At 39.0% G+C, this 22,682-nt stretch overlaps 1 protein-coding gene across 1 annotated transcript in view; it reads left to right on the top strand.

The window, feature by feature from the left end:
• The window catches only part of CNTNAP2 (contactin associated protein 2), a 1,047,354-nt gene that overhangs the window by 918,466 nt on the left and 106,206 nt on the right, over positions 1-22,682 (top strand). Inside the window, exon 16 of the mRNA XM_069007741.1 lies at positions 15,534-15,704. Coding sequence (XP_068863842.1) covers positions 15,534-15,704 — 171 coding nt within the window. The remainder of the gene's footprint in view (positions 1-15,533; positions 15,705-22,682) is intronic.

Here is a 22,682-nt window from a genome sequence, read left to right as displayed (position 1 = left end):
TGAGACGAGGGGTGGGATGGGGGACAAAGGGGGTGAAGACATAAAAAATTCCCACTGATATTAATTTTCAAATCTTAAAAGTGGTAACAGAAGAGGAAAAATGCTAAGCTAGAAGCTTCTGAAGATGAAGGCTAGATTTTTTGATTACCAGATGGCTTTGAAAGGGGAAGAAAAACCCAAATAACTTTGCAAATAATCATCTTTTACCTAGATTTATCCTTTGACTTAGGGGCTGTTAGCTCTTTCAGTTATTTGAAGAAAGAATAGAATAGAATAGAATAGAATAGAATAGAATAGAATAGAATAGAATAGAATAGAATAGAATAGAATAGAAAAGTACTCATTTGCTAACCTGTAGCTTTCCATTCCCTGAAGGGAGAGGATGCTAATACTGTTGTGGAGTCAGTGAAACTGTAAATAGTGCTAAACCTGGTTATGATGCTTCTAAGTTCCTCTGTCCTCTGATGGGGCAAGCATTATCCACTGCCTTTGAAACTGAAGAACTTGCCTTAGCATCAAAGTGTCTCTCAAAGGACATAGTGCAGACATGTACTTGCAAAATAAGATTTATTTTTCTCAGTAAAAGCATAACCAGTACTAGCATAAGTGTAGGCCAAAGAAATTGCATAATTACTCATCAGATGGGGGGAAAAAACCCAACCAACTAAAAAAAAAATAAAAGCAAACAACACATCCAACACAGAGAAAAAAAGCACACAAAAACCCCCAACAAACCCAGGAAAAAACAGACAACAGAAAAAAACCTGACAGGCCAGGTTTAATCTGCAAAATAAGATTTCAATCCCTGCTATTTGTGTACTTTTCTCAGTAAATATTTGTGGACAGAAATGTCCTTATGCTACTCATATGAAGATGATGTTTCTTTCCTCCATATGAGCATTTGAGCCTTTCCCTGAGCCATGACCCTTTTTTTTAGAAAAGCCAATCAGCCCTTTTCTGAAGCAGGACCTGTTGCTCTCTCTCTGCAGAGTTAATACATTTTTAGATGCAGCTGGAGTAATCCACTTTGCTGCCACCCTATTCCCCAGCCCTCATTGCCTCAGCACTCACAGCAGCTGGCTTACTGTGCTCAGCACTTGGGAGAGAAAGAACATTTTGCAGGTTCAACTGTTCTGATAGAACTCAGTAATGAAATCAGAAATGACAAGGTAAGCTCAGCAGTGACCAGGCTCTGAGATGATTTTTTGCTAACCCTTCACTGGCTTTCATTCAAATTCCCAGAAAAAAATCGAATTTGAATCTATCATTAATAATTCTTTTTATTCTTCCTGGGTGCTTGTTTGGGGTGCTTTTTGGGGGAGGGATTGAGAAGTAAGGAGGGAGGAAGAAGGAGAGGGGGTGTGGGGGGAGAATGGCTATCTTTATGTGATACTCCATTATTTGTCTGTACCGTCACTGAAAAAATATAAAAGTTTCTAGAGAAAAACAGTAAGAGCCTGGAAATACAAATACTGACATATATGTATATATACAATATGTGTATATATACTATACTATATACTATGTATATATATAATATGAATATATATGTATATATATACTGACATATATATATGTATATAATAATATGTATATAAGCTCTTCACTTACAGTGAAATAGCATAATAAACACAGGTGCCATTTTTGCCTTCGTTGTAAAAACAGGGTTCCATTTGGTTCTTCCTAATCAAATTTCCTATTTTAACCTGTATTTATTTGTACTTCAAGCTCCCAAAGGATGCTAAACAAATTCAGAAACAAATAGCTATAAACCCAAGACAACAGCAGACCAGGTTAAGTACCCACAAATCAGAGCTAGTGGTGGTTGAAGTCAAGTGCCCTGTTCAGTGTGTTCTTAAGCAAACATTGTAAGGTGGCTGAGAAGGTGACCCACCATCACTAGCAGAGAGTTGTTATCACAAAGATTCACTGTCAGGAGCCTAGTTTACCAGCTCTTCTGTCTGTTAGGGATGACTACACAGGAAACATGCACTGCTGGTTACAGGCTGCCTGTTTATAGTCTGAAAAGGGAGGACTAAGATTAGTTTTCACTGTAGTGACTTACATGAAGGCTGAATCCAAGCCAGAGCAGCCCCACTTAGAGGATCAAGCTGCAGTTGAGGTAATTAGTACAGGCATTTGTTAAGTTTACAAGGTGAAGTGCAGCGCTATCTAAATGAAGGAACTCCAGCCAAGCCCGTACAGTAAATGACAAGAACACAGAGCAAAGCAGCAAGCCTGTCTTAGTGCTGGCTGTGGGAAGATTGTGCTGGCCAGCTTTTGCTCTCAACTCCCTAGCCCTTCACCTCAGTCCTGGAGAGGTGTCCATGCTTCAGTGACCTGGGTACGCCTGCACAGCTCGAGTGCATCCATCTCCAGGGTTCCCTCTGGTTTTGCTCCCAGGTATTTCTTGACTCATGTCAATGTTTCCTTAGACAAAAGCCGCATTCATTTTTATCCTTGGGAGAATTTCCTTCAAGAACAGAGGTTGTCATGCAGCAACAAATGCCTGTGAGATTAGGTGGTTTCCCTAAATCAGATCCCAATTCATATCAGTTTCTGTGCAGGCACATTTTTCCCCCAAGGTTGCCTTTTAAATATATATTTGGTATCTCAGTTGATCAATACAAGTATCTTTTGGACCATTTGTGCCCTTCCTCTCCATTTGAGACTCAAGATTGCTGTGCAAAAAGACTATCTTTTCCTGAAGAAGCAAACTGTAAAGCTGAGTGTCAGAGTACAGCTCTTCCCTCTTTCAGAAGAAGAAAGACTTTGCAGATCAAAGTGAAGTACACCTCTGGTGTCAGCAGCCCAAACTCTTCACATCTTGTAAGCAGTTTCTTATTTAGACCAAATACAGACCATAGCTCCTATTCTTTAATTTAGCCTGAATTCTTTCCCAACACCAAATGCCTGATCTAGTAGCTGTGATAGTAAGCATGACTGTGATGTTCCCTTTCAAAAAGTTTAGATCTGCCATGACAGATTTTTTTTATTTTTCTTATAAAAGGAGTCCTAAGGAGCCTTCTGCTTTGGGCTGCATGATAGCACAAGTGATACAGTGCTTTTGAGGTTCAAGCAAAGTCTGAGTAAAAATCACCAGCAATCATTAACAATCAAAGAACCTTATTACATTTATTTATATTTATATTGGAAAGAAATGTTATAGCAAGTACTGCAACTTGGTCTATCTTGGTCATCATGAGATAATTACAGTCATTCAAGGTTAAAAAACACTGTGAAAAAATATTTTCTTTTTAATAAATAGTAAAATATTTGTCATCTTTGCTTTTTAAGTGTTGCTAGATCTAATACTTATGCATGTATATATTTTTATCTATAAATAATGTGGCCACATTGTGTTATCTATTTTCAAAATATTTTGGCACTCATCTAATGACTTCATACAACACCAATGCATTTGGATAATGTGAAAAGAAATAAGTAAATTTGTGGAAAATTATTGTCAACTCTTGTATCACAGAAGTGTGTTCAAATTCTGGCCAAGTTCAGTACCCTGTTTCAGGAAGAAAAGCTGCCTCTTGCAGCCTAAGACTGTAACCACAGTTTGCTGCAAATGCTGACAGTCCTACAAGATCAAGATTCAAAAAGACTTTATAAAGGAAGAGAGAAAAGTGGTATTTTCTTCACCTCAGAGATCTTGGATTCTGGAGCCATAAGCCGTAAACAACTTGGCCAGGGTCATGTATGCTAAGAATTTCAGAACCAAGGAATTGAATTTAGAATAAGTAAATTATTGCACAGTGCCTTTACCCCAAGTCACCTTCCATTTCAGATAAAAATCTTCACTACAAGGAGTTCCTTTTTTGTTCTGAAAGTCTGGTTTTAGATGTGCATGCTTTTCCCACTCAGTGCCATGCTTGGTAAAATGTCAAAATGCAGTTTTTATCTACAATCTTTTGTTGTTATAAGCCAGCTGAAACATTCTTTAAAACTCCAAATTTCTGGATGACTGTTTAGGAGAGAGATATTTCGGATGGGGAAGCCCAGAAAAAGAAGGAGGGAGGCAGGAAGGAAGGCAGGCAGGCAGGCAGGCAGGAAGGCAGGCAGGAAGGAAGGCAGGAAGGCAGGCAGGAAGGAAGGCAGGAAGGCAGGAAGGCAGGAATGCAAGAAGGCAGGCAGGCAGGCAGGCAGGCAGGCAGGAAGGAAGGAAGGAAGGAAGGAAGGAAGGAAGGAAGGAAGGAAGGAAGGAAGGAAGGAAGGAAGGAAGGAAGGAAGAAGGCAGAGAAAGAAAGAACTTTGATTCTTTATGAGACATTTTTTCACACCCTTTTCTCTTTCATTACATAGTCTTTTGGCTGAGATGGAAAAGATTTGGGAAGTAAACACTGAGTAAATGTTCTCAGCTTTGTGTAAATTGAGTGTAATGCCATGAACAGTACAGCTATGCCTAAGTGATGTGCAAGAGGTCAGAATCAGATCTCTTGTAGATGCAGAGTTGTTTTTTCCTTCCACAGACCATTTCACCTCCAAAATATTAATTCCATTTCAATTTTTGAATTAAATTGATTTTTCTTGTCATTTTTATTCAAGCCAGAAATATTGTTCATACTTTGACAGAATAGTTGAGGTTGAAAGGTAGTCTCTGGGGAAGTTAAAACTTTAGCATGGGTTATTTGTGCTAGATATTTTTTGGATGGTAAAGCCGGTATTTTTTTATTGGGACATGCAAGGTATAAGTCTTTCTCATATATCTGTAAACTCTGATTGGTTTAATAGTCATTAAATTCATATAAAGACATTTTAACATATATATAGATTTAAGATTCTTGGTCTCAGTGCCGTTACCACTAAGAGAAGTTCACTAACAGGAGTTCAATGGATCTCTTCTCTCTCCATATGACAACCTATTTAGTCTAAAAAGTTTTCATTAGTGTTCTGGTTTGGCTTTGCTATTACACTACGTATATTTGCTTGCATCACCTGTATGGAATTTGGTGTGAGTAGCCAATGTCTGTTAGAAGAGGGAGAGCTGCAGGTCCTACAGTAAATTCACCTTTCTACAGGGATCCCACCTTTGCCCAGGTAAATGCACTCTCTGATCACAATATTAACAGTGGCTCTAGTGGTAATGTTAAGGCTAAAAAACTTTTATTTTTTGAATTTAAATTTTTTAGGTATTCTTTCTTTGTATTCTTGGATTTAGAACCCTGCTGAGATAGTAAGATCACAGGAACATATTTGGGCGTAGTGATAGTCTTAATGAGTTATTTTAAAGATAAGGAACAGGCAGGGAATGAAATAAATGCTCAAATGCAGTCATGTGAAAAGTTTCTCTGCCATAGATGATATAGAAATGAACTGTAAAATTACTTTTCAAAGACTTTTTTTTCAAAGACAGAAGGGGGAAAGTCTATATCAACATAGGCATATCAAGCAGCATTTCCAGGGCCACAGCACACACTAAATCAGATGTTCTAGCCAAAGCACCAGTGTCTGGGGTGGAATGGTACCATAGCATAGACTCCAGTGGTTCTTCTCAGTTCCTAGAGCAGTGTAGGACCGGGAGGCCATGGGGATGTTAAGCTCTCAGCTATTTGAATTCCAGGATATCCATCTCTATAATTCAAATTCTTTGCAAATGCTCGCAATTGAGCATAAGTAGCAATGATCCATAAAAACTCCCTGCCGAAAAAAAATATATTATAGGAAGTTGGACTTAGAATGATGTTACAGTGACATAAAACTGGAGTGGCACCATAAGAATGAAGAGAGTTTTACTCAACTGTAGGTTTGACATATATCTGAAGTAATTATTAAGTTCTGTGAAACTGGGAATTGGGACATGAACAAAGGAGTCATTGAAAGTATATTTCTACAAATAAGCAGTGGAACAGCATAACTTTGTTTTAATGCACCTGCTGAATTAGATTAATTCTTCAAGCAAATTGTTTTAGCTCTAAGTTTCATCAAAGTTCACAAGACTATGATTCAATAAAGGACCTAGTCATATCTTGTGAGTTAAATATTCTCAGCTTTAGTTCAGAAGTGTCTGAAATCCATCCAGTAGTAGCAGATCAAGCAAAATAATTTCATGATCTCTGTGAATAACAGGTAATTCTGGAATCAATGGCATGAAGAATATTTAATGTACTACATCGAAATTAAATTGCATCTTACATTTTAATTCTGAAGAACATTTTCCATTGTGAACGTGGAGCTGGTCTAGGAGAACACAAATGAAGTGACCAAAGATCCAGGACACTGAGTCTAGATCCATAGCCAAAGACAAGTGATTTTAGAGCCACAAATAGGAAGAGAAATGTCTCCCTAAGCAGACAAAATGAGAAAATGTAGAGGGGGAGAGCTGTGTGAAGGTTACCCAGCACATGCTTCTTTTAAAACATCATGACAGGAAGAGCAAATGGCAATGGCAGAAGAAGAAATGGATATTGGATCATGTTGTCCACATGGTGTTGGGCCAATGCAATAGCTCTGACTCTACAGAGCTCTAAAGCTGCGTCTCGTTGTCCACATACTCAGCCAAGGATCTAGGGAGCAAAGAGCTACAATTTCCTGCAGTTCAGCTCCACATCAGAGGGAATAGATTTAGTACCACAGGGGAACTGAATTCTTTAAAAAGTTCGGGTTTTTTTTCATTATTGTCCTTGTGTCTTTGCTTTCCATGTTCCACAGAAACATGCTGAGCATACAGTGGTTATGTAGCATTACCAGGTGGGAATGGAAAGCTTTACAATTGTTTTGCACAGCTACAAACACCCACCAAAATGTACAAGACAATAGAGAATCAGATCCTCACAGTAACATGGTTTGTGGACAGCAGCAAGCTCCTGTATTTAATGTTTACCATTCTGGCATCATGGCAGGGTTCCTACATACTGCCTTGACTGTGGCACAGTGGTGATCAAGCTCATGTTTACAGGTCACTTATTGTTTAACAAAATTCCCCTGAAAGGACACCAGTTTACATGCATCATTAAAGCTCCATCAGCACATTACACAGCTCCAGGTTGTAAACCAAGCCAGATCAGGACCTTTCACTCTTTAGATGGATGAAAGTAATGATGCCAGCAGTGACAGGGTATGTATCGTGATTAGGCATTGTGACCAGGAGACAAGAGTTTTGAAAAATGGTCTTCCAAAGATGATTTCAGGAAACACAGCAGGTGCTGGAAACTTTTCTGCATCACTGAATCTGTTTTATTGACTCCAACATTTCACTGATAAATGTGATTGCACTTTTCCCTCACTCAGCAAGTATAGTGACTGGCAGAGTAAAGCAAACTTTAGCATCTGTGTTTATATCCATTGATCAGTGTCTTGTAAGTGTTATGTCACTTGAGAATCTTTATGAAAACAGATAATTTATAATGGCAGCTGATAAACTGCTATCCATCTTACTGCGATGTTAATGTAAGTTGTTTTATGTCCTTCATTGCCAACCAGAGTACTCAAGTTTATCCCAAATAGGGATGAAACTCTTTAATTTCTAAATAAGTAATTTAAGGCTTGCCTGCATTTGTAATTCTTTAAATACACTCACCTTCTCCTCAGGATCTTGTTATGCATAAATGAGTTTGGGTCCATATGAAAAGATGCTAAGTTCTGTAATGAGGTCAACTATTGTCATAGCAGTGGCAGGCATGCAGAAGGAGAGGTGGCAAAGGTCTATAAGGGAAGACCAAAAAACCTTCCCACAACCGGAGGAGGCAAGGGCATCAGTGGAAGGTCAACACCCACATGAGTAAACAGTTAACCTTTTTCAGGATCTCACTTTTAGAGAAGGTGCATGCAATGAACTTCCAGAAGAGAAGCCTCATGGAATTACGAATTACTTTGAGTTTCAGGTGTAGTATAGAAATTGAAGGGGTTATATACTTATCAACAATCTGGATGCAGTAGTTGAATGCACCATCAGCAAGTTTGCTGATTAAACCAAACTGGGAGGTGCTGTTAACTCTCTTGAGGGACAAGAGCCCTTGCAGAGAAATCTGAGAGAATGGATCATTAGGCTTTGATTAATGGGATGAAATTTAATAAGTCAAAATGCCAGATTCTGCACCACGTAGCAACGTCAGGCACAAAACTGGGAGTGAAGTGCCTGGAGAGCAGCCCTGCAGAGAGGGTTCTGGGGGTGCTGGTTCACAGGAGACTCAACAGGAGTCAGCAGTGTGTGCCCTGGCAGCCAGGAGGGCAAATCTCATCCTGGGGTGCATCAAACACAGCAAGACTGATGGTCCAAAGAGGTGATTATCCCACTGTATCCAGCATTGTGGGTCTCAAATACCGTGTGCAGTTTTGGATCCTGCCATTGAAGAGGGATGTGAAGGTTCTTGAATGTGTTCTGAAGAGGGCACCAAAGCTGGGGAAGGGACTGGCAGGAATGTCCTCTGAGTAGTGGCTGAGGGCACTGGGCTTGTGTCGCCAAGGGGCGACCTCACTGTTTCCTACAGCTTCCTGGGGAGGGGAAGTGCAGAGGGAGGTGGTGAGCTCTTCTGCCTGGTAACCAGTGCTAGGACACATGGGAATGGCTAAAAGCTGCATCCATCAGGGAAGGTTCATATTTGACATGGGGACATTTTTTTACTGGGAAGGTGGTCAAACCCTGGAACTGGCTTCCTGGAGAGGTGTTTGATGCCCTGTGCCTGTCAGTGTTTAAGAGAGTGTTTAAGGACAATGTTCTTAAAGCCATGCTTTAACTTTTGATCAGCTCTAAAGTGGTCAGGCAGTTGGACTAGATGGTCAGTGCAAAAAAAAAGTCAAGGTATAAAAAGTCAATGTACAAAAAAATAATTCTACAACCTAGACTTTATCCTTCAAAATCTGAATTGTCTTTAATGTGACAGTAACCACTGCAGAGCTAACTTTTCTGTTTTGTTAACTCTGAGCTCATCTCTGTATGTATTGATATTCTCAGCAGGTTTTGTTCTGGACTTTGAGCCATTTGTTACTTTGTTGAAAGATACACAGCTAGTTTTAGCTTGGAAATTGAAATCTAGCCTATATTTTTATTTAGCCTGAAAGGGGGTAAGTCAGTTTGCTGTTATACAGTGCTAATACACTCTCCATCTGTTCACTTGGGGATTATTTTTCCTGCGTGTTGTCAAAAGACTTTTCTGCTATTAAGGCAACAGCATGTGTAGCAACTCCTTCTAGTTTACTTTTCTTGATTCAGGTTTGGATTGAGTAAATCAGGACACTACCATCTTAATTTTAAATTAAGTAGCAAATTCCATGCTTCTTTTCAAGTGATATTCTGCTGTGATGTTGATAAATTGTTAACCCGTAGCCCAAGAAATACACTATTGCTATCTCTAGTTAGTCTTTGGGTATTGTAGGGAGTATGCAAGGCCACAGACTTGTCAGGCTTGGACTATTTTGAGCCCTGTCTCAAACTTTGTTTAGATGAAACACCTTTTTTTTTTTTGATGGCAGGAGTACCATGCCTAGTTCATTTTACTTTTGCTTATCTTCTTATGCTACAGTCCCATTTTATACAGATATTAGTAAAAAGTAGTTACCTTACGTGGAATGAGGTATTGATAACTAACATAATCACAGAATCATCACAGTTGGAAGAGGCCTTCAAGACCACCTAGCCCAACTGTGAACCCAGCACCACCATAATTGCTTAAATCACCTAAATCATATCCCAAAGTGCCACATCCAGACGCCTTTTGTAAGAATCAATCCTTATCTCCCCTGGAAAAACTTAATGCCATTTCCTCTCACTCTTTTACTTGAGACATGGCAGAAAATGCTGACCCCTACTCCACTACAACTCCTTTCAGGCACCTGACCCTCCTTTTCTCCAGGCTAAACAACCCCACTTCCTGCAGCAGCTCTTCATAAGACACGTTTTCTAGACCCTTCCCAACTTTAATTGCCCTCTTTAGATGTGCTCCAGCACCTCAATGTCCTTTTTGAAATGAGTGACACAGAGATGGACACAGTACTTGAGGTGCAATCTCCCCAGTGCTGAGTACAGTGAGACAATCTCTTCCCTGCTCCTACTAGCCACACTATTCTGTATGCAGGCCAAGATGCCCTTGGCCACCCAGGCACACTGCTGGCTCATATCCATCCATCTGTCAACCAGCACCCCCAATCCCTTTCTCCTGAGCAGCTTTCCAGCTGCATTCCCCCCGCCTGCAGCCATGCATGAGGTTGTTGTGGCCCAAGTGCAGGACCAATAACAATAATGGTGGTGCAGAGAAATGCACAACTGGCAGTTGTTCAGCAGTCCTGAAAGCAGGGAACATGGGATTCTGGGCAGAGGGATACAGGCATGGGAGGATACAAGACACTGACTGATACAGGGGACCCCAGAGTTCTAAACAACTCACCATCAAACAAATAAATTCAGGACTGGAGCTAGTCAAAACTGATTCTAGGGGTACCAAAAAAATCAAAGATATGCAAAAATTACGATATATAGTAAATTATATGTGCATGAAATATAGTAAAAGTAGTATAGTAAAACATATAGTAGATGTGGCATGGAGTTGCAGACCAGAGAAAAACAAAGGTTTAAAAGTATGTTAGGACAATGAAAAATTACACCAAGCAGATCTTTCAGTCAGGAAGAAGCCGCTGGCACTGTAGTCCTCCCAGCAAAGGAGAGAATGCTGACGACTTGGCATCCTTGCTCTCCTGTCCCCAATGCCCCCTCCCTCCTGCTCAGACTGAAGCTGTGATCTCAGCTCTGCTAACATTAGCACTGATGACAGAAAAGTGCCTGCCCTGCTTTGAGGTCATGGTTACATCTTTCACAATAAAGTACATCTCAGTGCAAGAAACACTGCCAATTTTCTTTGACTTTTCAAATAGAAAGTCCAACAGCAAATTTGGTTTTCATTACAGCCAGTTCCACTCTGAATGGATCTGAAGACTTGAGTCAAAGGTGTGATTGTTGCTGTACTGATACCCAAACTGCTCTGTATGCATGCATATGTTCCTCTCTCAGAATGGAAAAAGAAGAAAGGAAAAAAGCCCCACCAACTTGATTTGTTGAGCATAATTGTATGGATAATCTCAATCCATTACTTTGTGCCAGAACAGTTTTCCATTCACACATCCATCTTCTCTGAAATAGAAAACTATTCTTACATTTTATTCACATAATGGTTTTGATAGAAAATCTGTTTTGCTGCAGATGAGGGCCCTGGAGGTTTTTGGTCTACTGTAATACATAAGAGCTGCCTGACACTGCAGCATTCATTCTCTAGTGCGATTGCCTAGCAGGGCTAAAAGCACTGATGTCTTTTACAGTTCTGGTATTGCCATTATCCATTTCAATAGGGTTTAAATGTAAAAGTGAAATTGATGGTGTTAAAGCATGAATTTCAATCATGCTAAGAAAGAAGATATTGATGGGAGCCAGCAAGGGAGCTCTGAACAAAAATATTGCAAGGAAGAAGCTGAAAGGCTGATTACTATAAGGCCAGTGACTCTGATTTCAAGTTACAGAGCTGCCAGACATTAAAAGATATCTGCCCATGTTACATAACTCAGGACAATGTGTGTTTGTCCCTGTAAGTATTATGGGTCTCCTTCCTTCTCGCTGAGGTGGGACTTCATGGGAAAAATCTTCAAGTCTTAGTTCAGCTTTTTATCTGAGATTTAAGATGTCCCTTCTCATTATTTTTTGTGGTAGGGGTGGTTTCTTGTGGCTACAGACTACCCCTGTTCTTGTTAAAATTATACCTTTGTAATTATAGCGCAGCCTTCTGTCAGAGGCTGAATCTTTATGGACCAGTAGAAGAGACACTTTGTACCATATAATTTACAAAGAACACTGTAACTCAGGGTTAGGAAAACTAATGAGAAAGCAGTAAGAGTGTTTTGCAGGGCCTTAACGAGCTGGATTTTAATTTTCAGAGCAGAGAAGCAGAGCTGTGAGCAACCTTGACACAAATTGAAAACAGAATCACAGAGTTCTTTCTAAACAAACTCCCTTTCCTACCTTCTCTTAGTCTGATATTCCTGCTGCCATACCTCCACTCTGTGTTTTAAGTTCCAGTCCCAGTTTTCTCCATCTACAGCTTGTCAGCCTAGAGTGGGAGAAAAATGCCTGTAGGATCAATACGTTCAAACCGCTTGAGGAAAGAATTGTGACAATGTACCAAAGAAATTTTGAGGCATAGTGACTGATAAAAGTTCCTAGCAAGAAACTGTAATAATGTCTGTAAAGTGGATTTTTATACAGTATTTCCTTAGGGACCCCCTTTCTTATCAAAAGATATCATTTTATGATAAATATCATTATTTATGTTGAGCAAAGCATTTCTATTGTACTCTTAATAAAAAGTCTTTTTCCCCTGAAAGTGCTTTGAGATGAATGTATACTAGAGTGCAAAAACATGATTTTATCTTTATAGGAATTTCTCATGAATAGTCTTTGAAAATGTGTCTCTCAAGGTGCAGATTCTCCCATTCTCTCTGCATTGTTTGTATTTATCCTCTCACCAATAACATTTGCAGCCAAGGATTTCTGCAAAGTCAAATCATACCATTTTGAATTAAATGTAAAATCCTTTGAGATGGACCTCTTCAGCAGGACGGATGTAGCTCTAAAAAAAAATAGATCCATTTTGTTTCAACAGGAAGGTGATGAAGGTTCCATCTAATCCCACCTGCCTATCTGACCCTGCAGTCACACCCAGTAGCAGCAGTCCTTCTTGCAAGCATGCTGTAAAGGTTTGAAGTCTTAGCCTTGGGGCTGGACTCTGCTGGATAAACCCACAAACACCAATACTAAAAACTCTGAAATGTCTGACTGGTCACATACAGCTGAAAATTACTTCCCTGTAAAACCAAACCAGCACTTTGGTTATGCGCTCTCACAGTTAAGGATTTAACCCAGAGTGTCCCAGCATTGCAGACCAAGTCTATGTCAAACTGCATTTCATGGTTTCAGGTTTTCAAGATAATTAAAAGGATATAAATATAATACTGAAAAATGTATAGCTGTTTCATATAGCAGCTCCTAATCTTATTTACTTTATTGCAATATTAATCATAATAATATACTGTACTGGTCTCATTTGGTGAAGCGAAGTGGCTGGGAAGCCTTTCTCACTGAAGAGAGATTTGGCTCCAATAGTACTTGAATTTTGTAGCTCTCACACTCACAGCAATTTTACTAGTCATGTGTTCTTCATTTTTTAAGCTAATAAGTTTGGTAATATTCTGGGAATGTAAAGCAAGAGATCTAAAATACTAATTTAAGTTACAAAGACATGCAAGCATTTCTACAAGCTTATTCAGGGCAGCTAAATTAGCTCCTGAACAGAGATTGTATTAATATATTCCTGACTTTTTGTCTGAGTCCCACTTGTGTCATGTGAGTTTATTCAGCACATGGAATAAAATCTGTTTTGAGGGTCTGCCAGCAGCTAGCATATCTGTAGCTCCCAGGAAAAGAAAATGGAGATATCCAGGTACATCTGCAAGTAGAAAAGCATATACAAAGTCCATCTGGACCCTGTATTAAGAGATTATTGACAAAGCACTCATGCATCTAGACTATAAGCAACCCTAATATTTGAGGGAGCTCTTTGAAAAGTGAGAGATAGAGAGACCTGAGACCATGAATGAAAATAAAATTCGATACCTTTTTTATCTGTGCTGCTTTAGCACTAGGTATGTTTTCGAGAACAACCTTGCAAATAATGAGCAGGTATTTCTTGCCCAGGCAGGTTTATGATATGAAGATATTATTGACATTTCTATAGAAATCGTTACTAACATTCAACCTGGAAATTACTGGTTTGTATAAGCAGGGTAAATAGTAATACATGTTGAAAACTATCTGATCTAGCCTAACTTGTTAATTTACAAACCCATATATGTTTTATTAATGCCCATTTCTTCCCATTTTCACTGTTTACATGTGTGTTTATACATATACACACACAAAATCTCAATTACAACTTTCCTCCTGGGATGCATTGAAGTAAATGGAAAGTGGCTTCTTTTTCCAAATACTCTGCATCCTTGAGAGAGGCAGAATTAAATGGAGGGTATGGAATGGTACTATGGAAAGCAAGAGTATGCATGTATTTATGCATAGATGTTCAATTTAAATTTTAATAGAAATTAATAATTACACAAATAATAAAACATCTGATGTGGGTGTGGGACAGTAGTCTAATATATAAGCATAGCTGAGCTTCTGAAGCTTCAGCCATCCTCATTCATATTCATCCAGTGCTAACCAGACAAATAATAACCTTATCACCTACTTTAGTAATCAAACAATGGAAAACCAACATCTGGGACTTTTGACTGAAATGGAAAGTAGTTTATTATTGTGTTTATTAGCTGGAGTATGAAGGACTCAGATGTGGTGACATAATGAGTGATATTCTAACAAATTTCTGAAATTGGATACATAAGCATTGTGATGAAACTAGAATGAGCTGTTTCGGTCTCTCATTGGCTTACTGTATCACCTATATCTTTGTCATAGAATCATTATAGCATGGCCTGGGTTGGAAGAGACCTTAAAGACCATCTGGTTCCAACATCCCTGCTGTGGACAGGGATACCTTCCACTAGACCAGGTTGCTCAGAACCCCATTCAGCCTGGCCTTGAACACTTCCAGGGATGGGGCATACATGGCTTCTCTGGGCAACCTGTTCCAGTGCCTCACCACCCTCACAGTAAAGAATTTCTTTCTAATATCTAATCTAAACCTACTGTCTATCAGTTTGAAGCCATTCCTCCTTGTCCTGCTACTGAATGCCCTTGTAAGAAGTCCCTTTTCACCTTTCTTGTACCTCCCTTCAGGTACTGGAAGGCAGCAATTAGGTCACCCCAAAGCCTTCTCTTATGAATCTTATGATCTTCTTATTAAGAGAATCTTACCTGCTCTTATATCTTATGACTTATTTTTGCATGGTAATGCTACCTTGCACTGAATTTGACTGTCATTGTAGCTAAAGTACAGTAATAGTTCATGGATGTTATTAATTATTATATTTCTCCAGGGAGAAAGTACTAGGGGACTATTAGGTGCATATGTTAATTGTGTCTGTATTGCTTAGCTTCATTTACTGGATTTTTCCTGTGATATACATTAATAGACTTCTAATAGACATGGCTACATTTTCAGAAAGAGGGGGTGTAGCTGTGTAGAATAATTTTGAAGATAGGTAAGCCACACGTGAAGCATAATATGAAAGCAAAACACGTGCCTGAGCTGAGGCAGTCACCAAATTAGTGTTTTGCCCCTGTCTCTGATCTCCCATGAGTTCAGTGTTACTATACTAAACATATAATAACAACATATTTGAGTATGACTGGATATGATAAATTCAGAGCTTGGGAAGCTTTTTACCGTTAACATGCTCTATTTTCTGAAATCTGAACACCATGCCCAGAAAGACAAAAAATAAGGTAGCAAGAGTCAAGGTTCTTGCTTGATTTTTGGGGTTCTTTCTTCAGCATAGACAGCACTGTAGCATATATGGACATTAAAATCTTCACCTTTTCCAACAGCCTCAAGGGAGCACTGAAACATGTCTTTCCTGTCTATCCTCTGCAGGGAATTACTGGAACGCAGCTTCTTTCGTTACTTCATCATCTTACCTCCACTTCTCCACCTTCCAAGGGGAAACCAGTGCAGACATCTCTTTCTACTTCAAAACATCGGCCTCAGATGGGGTGTTTCTTGAGAATCTGGGGAACACTGACTTCATCAAACTGGAGCTGAAATGTAAGTATATGCTTCCTATTACTATTCTTGGCACCTGAATTGGGTTTATGTTGAGTAGGTTTAAAAAAATGTGTACCATTCAGTAAAATGTGTAAGCTCTCTAAATCCTGGAAAAACTCCCAAATCAAGCTGCTTGACATATTTTCAAATTGCCTTTTGTGAGAGGAGTGCTTGAAGTATATTTGGATTGTTTATTGAGGGGAAAATACAAAGAAGAATAGAACTGGTAACATCAATTACAAAAATGACACTGACCTGAAAAGGGTTTTCAAAATTGCATGTCAGAATTATTTCTTAAAAATTTATGTCTTCAGCTCTGTGTGTTTTTCTATTTTACTTCATGGTTGCTTTGGAAACAGGGGAAAGAAGGAAAAAAAAAGAGACCATCCTAATCAGCACTGCGAGGAGCCAAAGAGCTGAAAACTTGCATATGATATTTAAAAGCCATAAAAAATCCCATAAAAATAAATCTTTATCAGCATTATCTGTTAATAAAATCGCTGATCTGAGAAAGAGGGTATAATGATACCAAGAGGCAAGTCAATTTTATTATTTAAACCATTTTAATGGCCCAGGGGCAAACTTTCCAAAGAAGGTGCTGAAATCCTCAGCCGCACCTGAATTCTGCTTAGTGGAATTGAAGCAGTTGAATTAGTGGGATGTTTTATGCCTCCTTTGTTCTCCCTTGACCCTGCCATGAACGGGAGCAGCGAGAGGCCCTCTGTGAGATGTGTGGCTGTTATTGCAGCCTCTAGCAACACATTACAGCCTCCCTGCTCTCCAGCACTGGGGCACTGGGAAAAGCATGTGGGCTTCCTTTTGCTGCAGCAGCTACTCATGGATGCCAAGGACCCAGTTCTAAATGTTGATACACAAAAGTCAGTGAGTCATTAATGTTGAAAGAGAAGCAATTGGCTTATGGACCCTAAATAATCTATTTTTTTATGCAGATTCATTGTGATTTACATATAGTCACCTAATTTTTAAACAAACAGCCATTTTCAACACTTTCCAAAGTTTAAACACACAAATCAGAATGTAGAAATTTAGGAACCACCAAGAGGCTCCTTTAAAATGCATTTAAATTTTTCCCTCCAGGAAAATAAAATGCCAAGTTCCATTTGGGTGCCTTTTTTTCTTTATTTCTACAACAAATGTAGTTCACATTGCTTAATCCAATTTCTCTAATCTGCAACTTGTGCAAATCAAAATAGCTCCTATTGAGTCTCAGGGAATAGTCTTACTTGCTTTTCCAAGGGGCAAAGCCTTTTAGTAGTAAAGTGGCAGCTACTTCTAATTTCCCTTTGAACTTAAATAGTACTTACAGTCAGCTGAGGTGGGCATCTTCAGAGCTTCTTGCTCTTCTACTTTATGGAAGGTGTTCTCAGCCGCTGCAATCAGACCAACCATGCTGTTGTTCACTTAGCTAAAAAGTGATAATATCAGTGTATAAAGGTGACTTGGCAGCAAAAAAGTTATTTTTAACTTGGTTCAGGGGACATAATAATCATGCTGCAGTGGCTCTCTGAATAGATGTATGAGTTCAAGAAAGTAAGTGGCAGTGTTCTCAAAGTATCATTAAACAGGACTTTAATTTTAAACCTACGCTTGAGATCCGCTGACTTTTCTGCGACCTGGCATATGCATAAATTCGACCTCTGCCTCATGTCCCTGAATCTAAACTTTAGATTATAAATTCTTGATGGAAGAAGTTGAAATATCATCTGGAAGAAAAGATGTAAAACAACTGTAAGAACTATGCAGACTGTATTTGCTAAAAAGTACAAAGCAGATCATTCAATATCATTGCATTCACTCTAACCGTTCTCTCTGGAAACAATTGCTTGAAATTTTCAGCGCCCCAGGAGAAGGCCTTTCTATGACTTAAGTGTTCTACAGGTCACAGCTGAAAAAGCTTTGAACACTGTGGGTTTAGTAACAAAGAGAAACTCACCCTCTCTTCTGAATTACACATTTATTAGTGAATGTTTTACATATTTTTAGGGGTGTTTTGTTCTAGTCTGCACTTACAGTTTTCTGGAATTCATTTAAATGAAAAGTTAAGTTTCAGAATTTCAGAGGTACCTTACATGGCTCTACAGTTGACCCTGCTGCTTCTTAAAAGTCTGTTTCCCCTTTACAGAAGTCCTGTAAAATTAATATGTGAATTCGTTTCTTAATAGGAACATAAATTTAAGTCGGTAAGGTAATTACAGAATTATCTCCAAACTGAAGAAGCTTTCCTATGGCAAGCTGCTTTTTAGCTAGCCCATCACATTCTCTAATAGAACAGCTATTTTGTATTTAAGGTTTTTTACATAATGACCATCACCACATATTTATTGAAAGCTGTTGTGCTTCACCCAGTGGATTGCTTTTGTCTGTTCATTGCCTTCAGTTCTCATTGGAGAAGGATGACTTCCTACAAAGCCTCTTCTTGATTTCTTTACTTTTTACCATTCCAAAAGGAAAATGCTAAAATCAGTGTCCTGCAAGTACAAATTCTATATCCTTTTTCCCTTATGTGTAAAATACCTGTGTGTACCTATAACACATGGTTAATGATGTATAAGCTTAGCTCTAGAGACCAGGAACTGAAAGGTTCTACAGTATCCAGTGTTTTAATCAGCTTGCTGCACTTGGTGAGCGCATTAGGGAAACAAATCATTCAGTCTATTAAAATTCTTAGCTTCAAGTCTTTAGAAAGGAGTTTGCATGTTTTATTCTGAACACAAAAGTTTTTACTAGGAACACTCATTAAATTATTTTACTGGTGTGCTGTCTTTGAGTCTAATAATTCTTAAGTCTTATATTGTCTTGGGGTCTAATTGCCCAGATTTTCTAACTCTCCAGATTCATGTGAAAAAGAGGTGACATTTGCAGTATTTTGAAGAGTAACTTCATGTGCCTTCAGCAAAGCCCCAGATTGCCATCTCTGAGGAGAGGGGGGGATACAGGAAGGGAGGGAAGACCGTGTTTCTCTGATTTCAGAAACAGCTTTTCCAAACAGCTGACAAGGAAGTCTGTCAAGAAAAAAACAGGGATAAAATGCTACTATGAATGTGGCTGAAGTCATCAGCTATTCCATTTATCAAGCAACTCCTCTGGCAGGCTTGTACTTGTCACCATTCATGGAGCAGCTGACAGAGATGTAGAATTACCTGAAGCCTCAATTTTTACATACACCAGTAAATCTATTTTCATAGCTGGCTAGTCAGCTGACAATAGCTAGGATTGCTCAGAAAGGTGGTAGTTGAATAAGGTATTAATTTTTCTGTAAGGCAGGGCTTCCAGAAACCATTCATATCTGGTCAAAATTTCCAGATGTTTTTAAAATTAAAACTGGTTTTTAGAGTGAGAGAGAGGATGCTTTCTCTTTTAGAGCTTTCCTACATGGTTTTGTACATCTATGAAATATGGACTTGAGGACTTTAGAGTTATGACTATGAAAATGAAGCTACTTCATACCTGAGATGTTTGTCAAATAGATCACATTTGAATTTTCTGTTTGAGAGATATCACAAGTTTTGGAAAAGATGTATTCCTGAAAGCAAATTTTGAAGGGGCATATTTGCGGTAATTTGGGAAGAAGCATGTACCATCACTGTTTCCAGAAAACTCTCTCAATGACACTGTCAAATAATTCTAATGAAAAAGACATTCTGCTCACTTCTGTAGCTCCTCTCACCCAGCACCTCCAAGCAAGTCACAAACCCTAATGAATTGTGTCTCACTCTTACTGTTCTGAAGTAAGTAAATAGCAAGTCACTTTAGCAACAGAAGAAAAAAAATGAGGCTTAGAGATAAAGGTCAGCTTGTGTTCGATCCTGGCATTAACATGTAAGAGAGGAAAGATCTTTCTTATTATTTTTTGTAAAATGCTAGGAACATTTATAACCCCTGCATTCAGAGATGTTTCTTGGCTGATAACCCCTAAAAGTGCCCTAAAAGTCTCCCCAAGGAGTGATTGCTGGACTTGGCAGCTGTGAAAGGGATCATATCGAGCAGCTTGCTAATGAGAGCAGTGGCATGGCTTCAGGATGGGTGCACTTGCTCAGTGGACAGAGGATACTCACAGCACTCTAACACCTGACATTTGCACGTGGAAAGTCCCGTGCTGCTTCTGGTGCTCAGCTGTTTCTACGCTAGTTGGTTGAGACATAAGTAACTCCTCTAGAATCAGACAAGAAACAGTGACAGACTAGGGACCATGATTCCCATGGCTGCTTGCTTCTGCCCAGACAGCATTCATTCCTCCATACTAAATGCTCTAACATGACTGATTTATATATTTTCTTACAAATTTTAATAACTCCATCAAGTCATTCTCCAGAGGCATCCTAAAATGCAATTCTACCATATGAGTTTTCCACATGATGCTCAAAGTCCCACATGTTAAAGTAAATGCAGCCTACGTTTTCCACTGCTTGGTTTTTCACCTCAGTAGGGAAACTGGTGTGGCCTTCATTTTTCTTTTAATTGAGTTGTTATTTTGTTTTCCTAGAAGAAGGTCACTTTTCTGTAAAACACCACCCTAGGAAAGCATGTAGCATTAGCCACATGTCAAAGAATGCATAGGACACTGAGGAATCTCTTCATCTCAGAGGCTCACAAGAAGTTATTAAATTAAATGGAAAAACATTCCATTTCTTCAGGGAAATTTATGACCCAAAGGTTTTTACAGCAGTGCTTGCAAATTCTCTTCCTACTCCAGGACAATATGAAAGCTTCAAACAAACAAAAAGAAAACCTGGTCTGAAGAACTGCAAGCACCATTCTTTGAAAGACAAGATTCTGTTTCAGATGAGGCAGGTGATGAAGAAATGCCTGATATTCAACACAGAAATTGATGACTCATCTGAGAAGACCAGTTCTACCTCTGTCCCAAATTTCCCACCTCAGTTCCAAATTAGCAGATGGGGATGGGTGCCCAGCCTGTCATGTGTGAGAGCAAGTCAAAGGCAGCAAATAAACATTCCAGCTGGGGAACGGGCTCAAACTGACCAGTAGAAAATCTTAGGCACGGGGCTGGGAAATGAATGCCATCAGTAACTCTTCTGTAACTGGCTTGGACTCTGTCAGACTATAGTTACAGGTTGCTTTACTTTGGTCTCCTTCAATGTCAGTATGGCATTCATGACCTTTCACTACACAGTGCATCCTCTCAGCATTACCCCTCTCCTTTCAAGGGTGATTGGACGCCTCTCTCATTGCCATAAATGCCACTTTAACAGTCTTTTTATGTGCAGTGTCTTATAAATCAGTTACAGCTCACACAAAGTTCAAGGTGGGAACTGGTTGGCATTCAAAGAGCAGAGTTGACTTTGCTTTGCACTAAAAACATGCAGTACATGGCAAACCATTGCTGGCACTATCACCCAGTAGTTCATCTCAGGTCTTTGTGCTTATTTCCAGTCTACTTCCTGTTACATGCTGACACTGCAGAGGCTTTGTTACCTTCTTCATGTGTGCTAATCATTTTTCTGCAGAAAGTAAATACTTACTATGCTACACAAAATTGCCAGATGTTATAGGCATATGACAGAAACAAACCTCCTGGGTCCTTGAATTTAGATCCTCACAGTCACAGACAACCACAATGCATAACCTGTGTCTATCTCCCTAAATTTATGCAACTCTCCACTGAAAATAGTTTGAATCTTTGCCAGCTGGACAACTGTTTCAGACTCACATCTCTGTTTTTCAGATGTCTTCTAATTCTTAACAGTTCGATTTGCATCTTTTCTTTATAGCTATGCATTCTTGTTTCAGTATTGTTCTTTGGCTGAACTAATTGTTTTCACCTCCTAGTATTTACTCTCCCCTTGTATATTTATGGTGCAATCATATCTTCTCTCAGCTTTTAATTGCTATATTAAGCAAGACAAACTCACATAATCTCTTCTCATAAGATATTTTCTCTTGTTCTGTTCTCTGGTTATGCTAATAAGGTTCTGCCTACTCATTGCACCTACAATTCTTCTTTCTTAAACACAGGTAATCAAAACTATCCACATTAATTCTGATAATGGTTTACCAGTGCCCTCTACAATGACATTAATTCTTACGCTACCCAATTGTCCTAGGAATTTTTGCCTGATTATACTGGGATACTGTTTGTTATGTATTATTTTTTGACCTCTCCAACTTTGTGTTACTGGCAAAAAAAAAAAATAAAAAAATAAAAAAATACATATACTGACTTCTTGTGCAAAGGTATTCATCATAATACTAAATGTTACTTGACCCAAACCAAATTAGAGGTCCTCTAATTTTCTGATGACCAATACTTCATCCATCTCATCAACAATCTCTGCAATTCTGTTTTCCATGTCTGCTCTTTTTGGAAGAAAATAAAATATGCTAAATCTGTAACAATTCTCTTCTTCCAAAAACCAGAGGGGTTTTTTGATCAAAGAAGGATATCCATTCTGTTGACTTTAGTAAATCCATTATATGCTTTCATATTGTTTGTGTTCTGCCTCACATTAGTCTATTGATGTCTATTAGTCTAATGATGTCTATTTCACTTGCTGATTTTACTTGCAGTCTTATCTTGATCGACTGCAGGGTAAAATCTGGTCACTAAGTCACTAAAGTTATGGTAATTCCATTAGTTTACATATTCTTTGTAATTTCATGCAGTTTGAAGTAAAAAGTCACCAAAAAACTCTCATCATTTTATACCCTTATGCAGGCTGATGTGTACCAAAGCCAAACACAAATATCTCAGCTTCCCCATCTCAAGAATACATAGATTATGAGAGCATCCAGACAGTTCCTCCTGCAATTTCCACCTGGTGTTCTCATCTTAGGACAAACCTCTTTGCCCATCAGAAAGGAGGGGAGGGGGAGGACACACACGACGACCTGACTGTCTTTTGTCACTGTCACGCTTGTCTTTAATCCAAAACATCAACATCATGCCATAAATTGAAATGCCGTGTGTGAGGAAATCTGAAAGGGTCCAACCAAGCT

Source organism: Aphelocoma coerulescens, chromosome 2 (assembly GCF_041296385.1).
Source record: "Aphelocoma coerulescens isolate FSJ_1873_10779 chromosome 2, UR_Acoe_1.0, whole genome shotgun sequence".
Classification (NCBI taxonomy): domain Eukaryota; kingdom Metazoa; phylum Chordata; class Aves; order Passeriformes; family Corvidae; genus Aphelocoma; species Aphelocoma coerulescens.
Note: the sequence above shows the minus strand (reverse complement) of the source record. Positions and strands in the feature narration are given on the sequence as shown.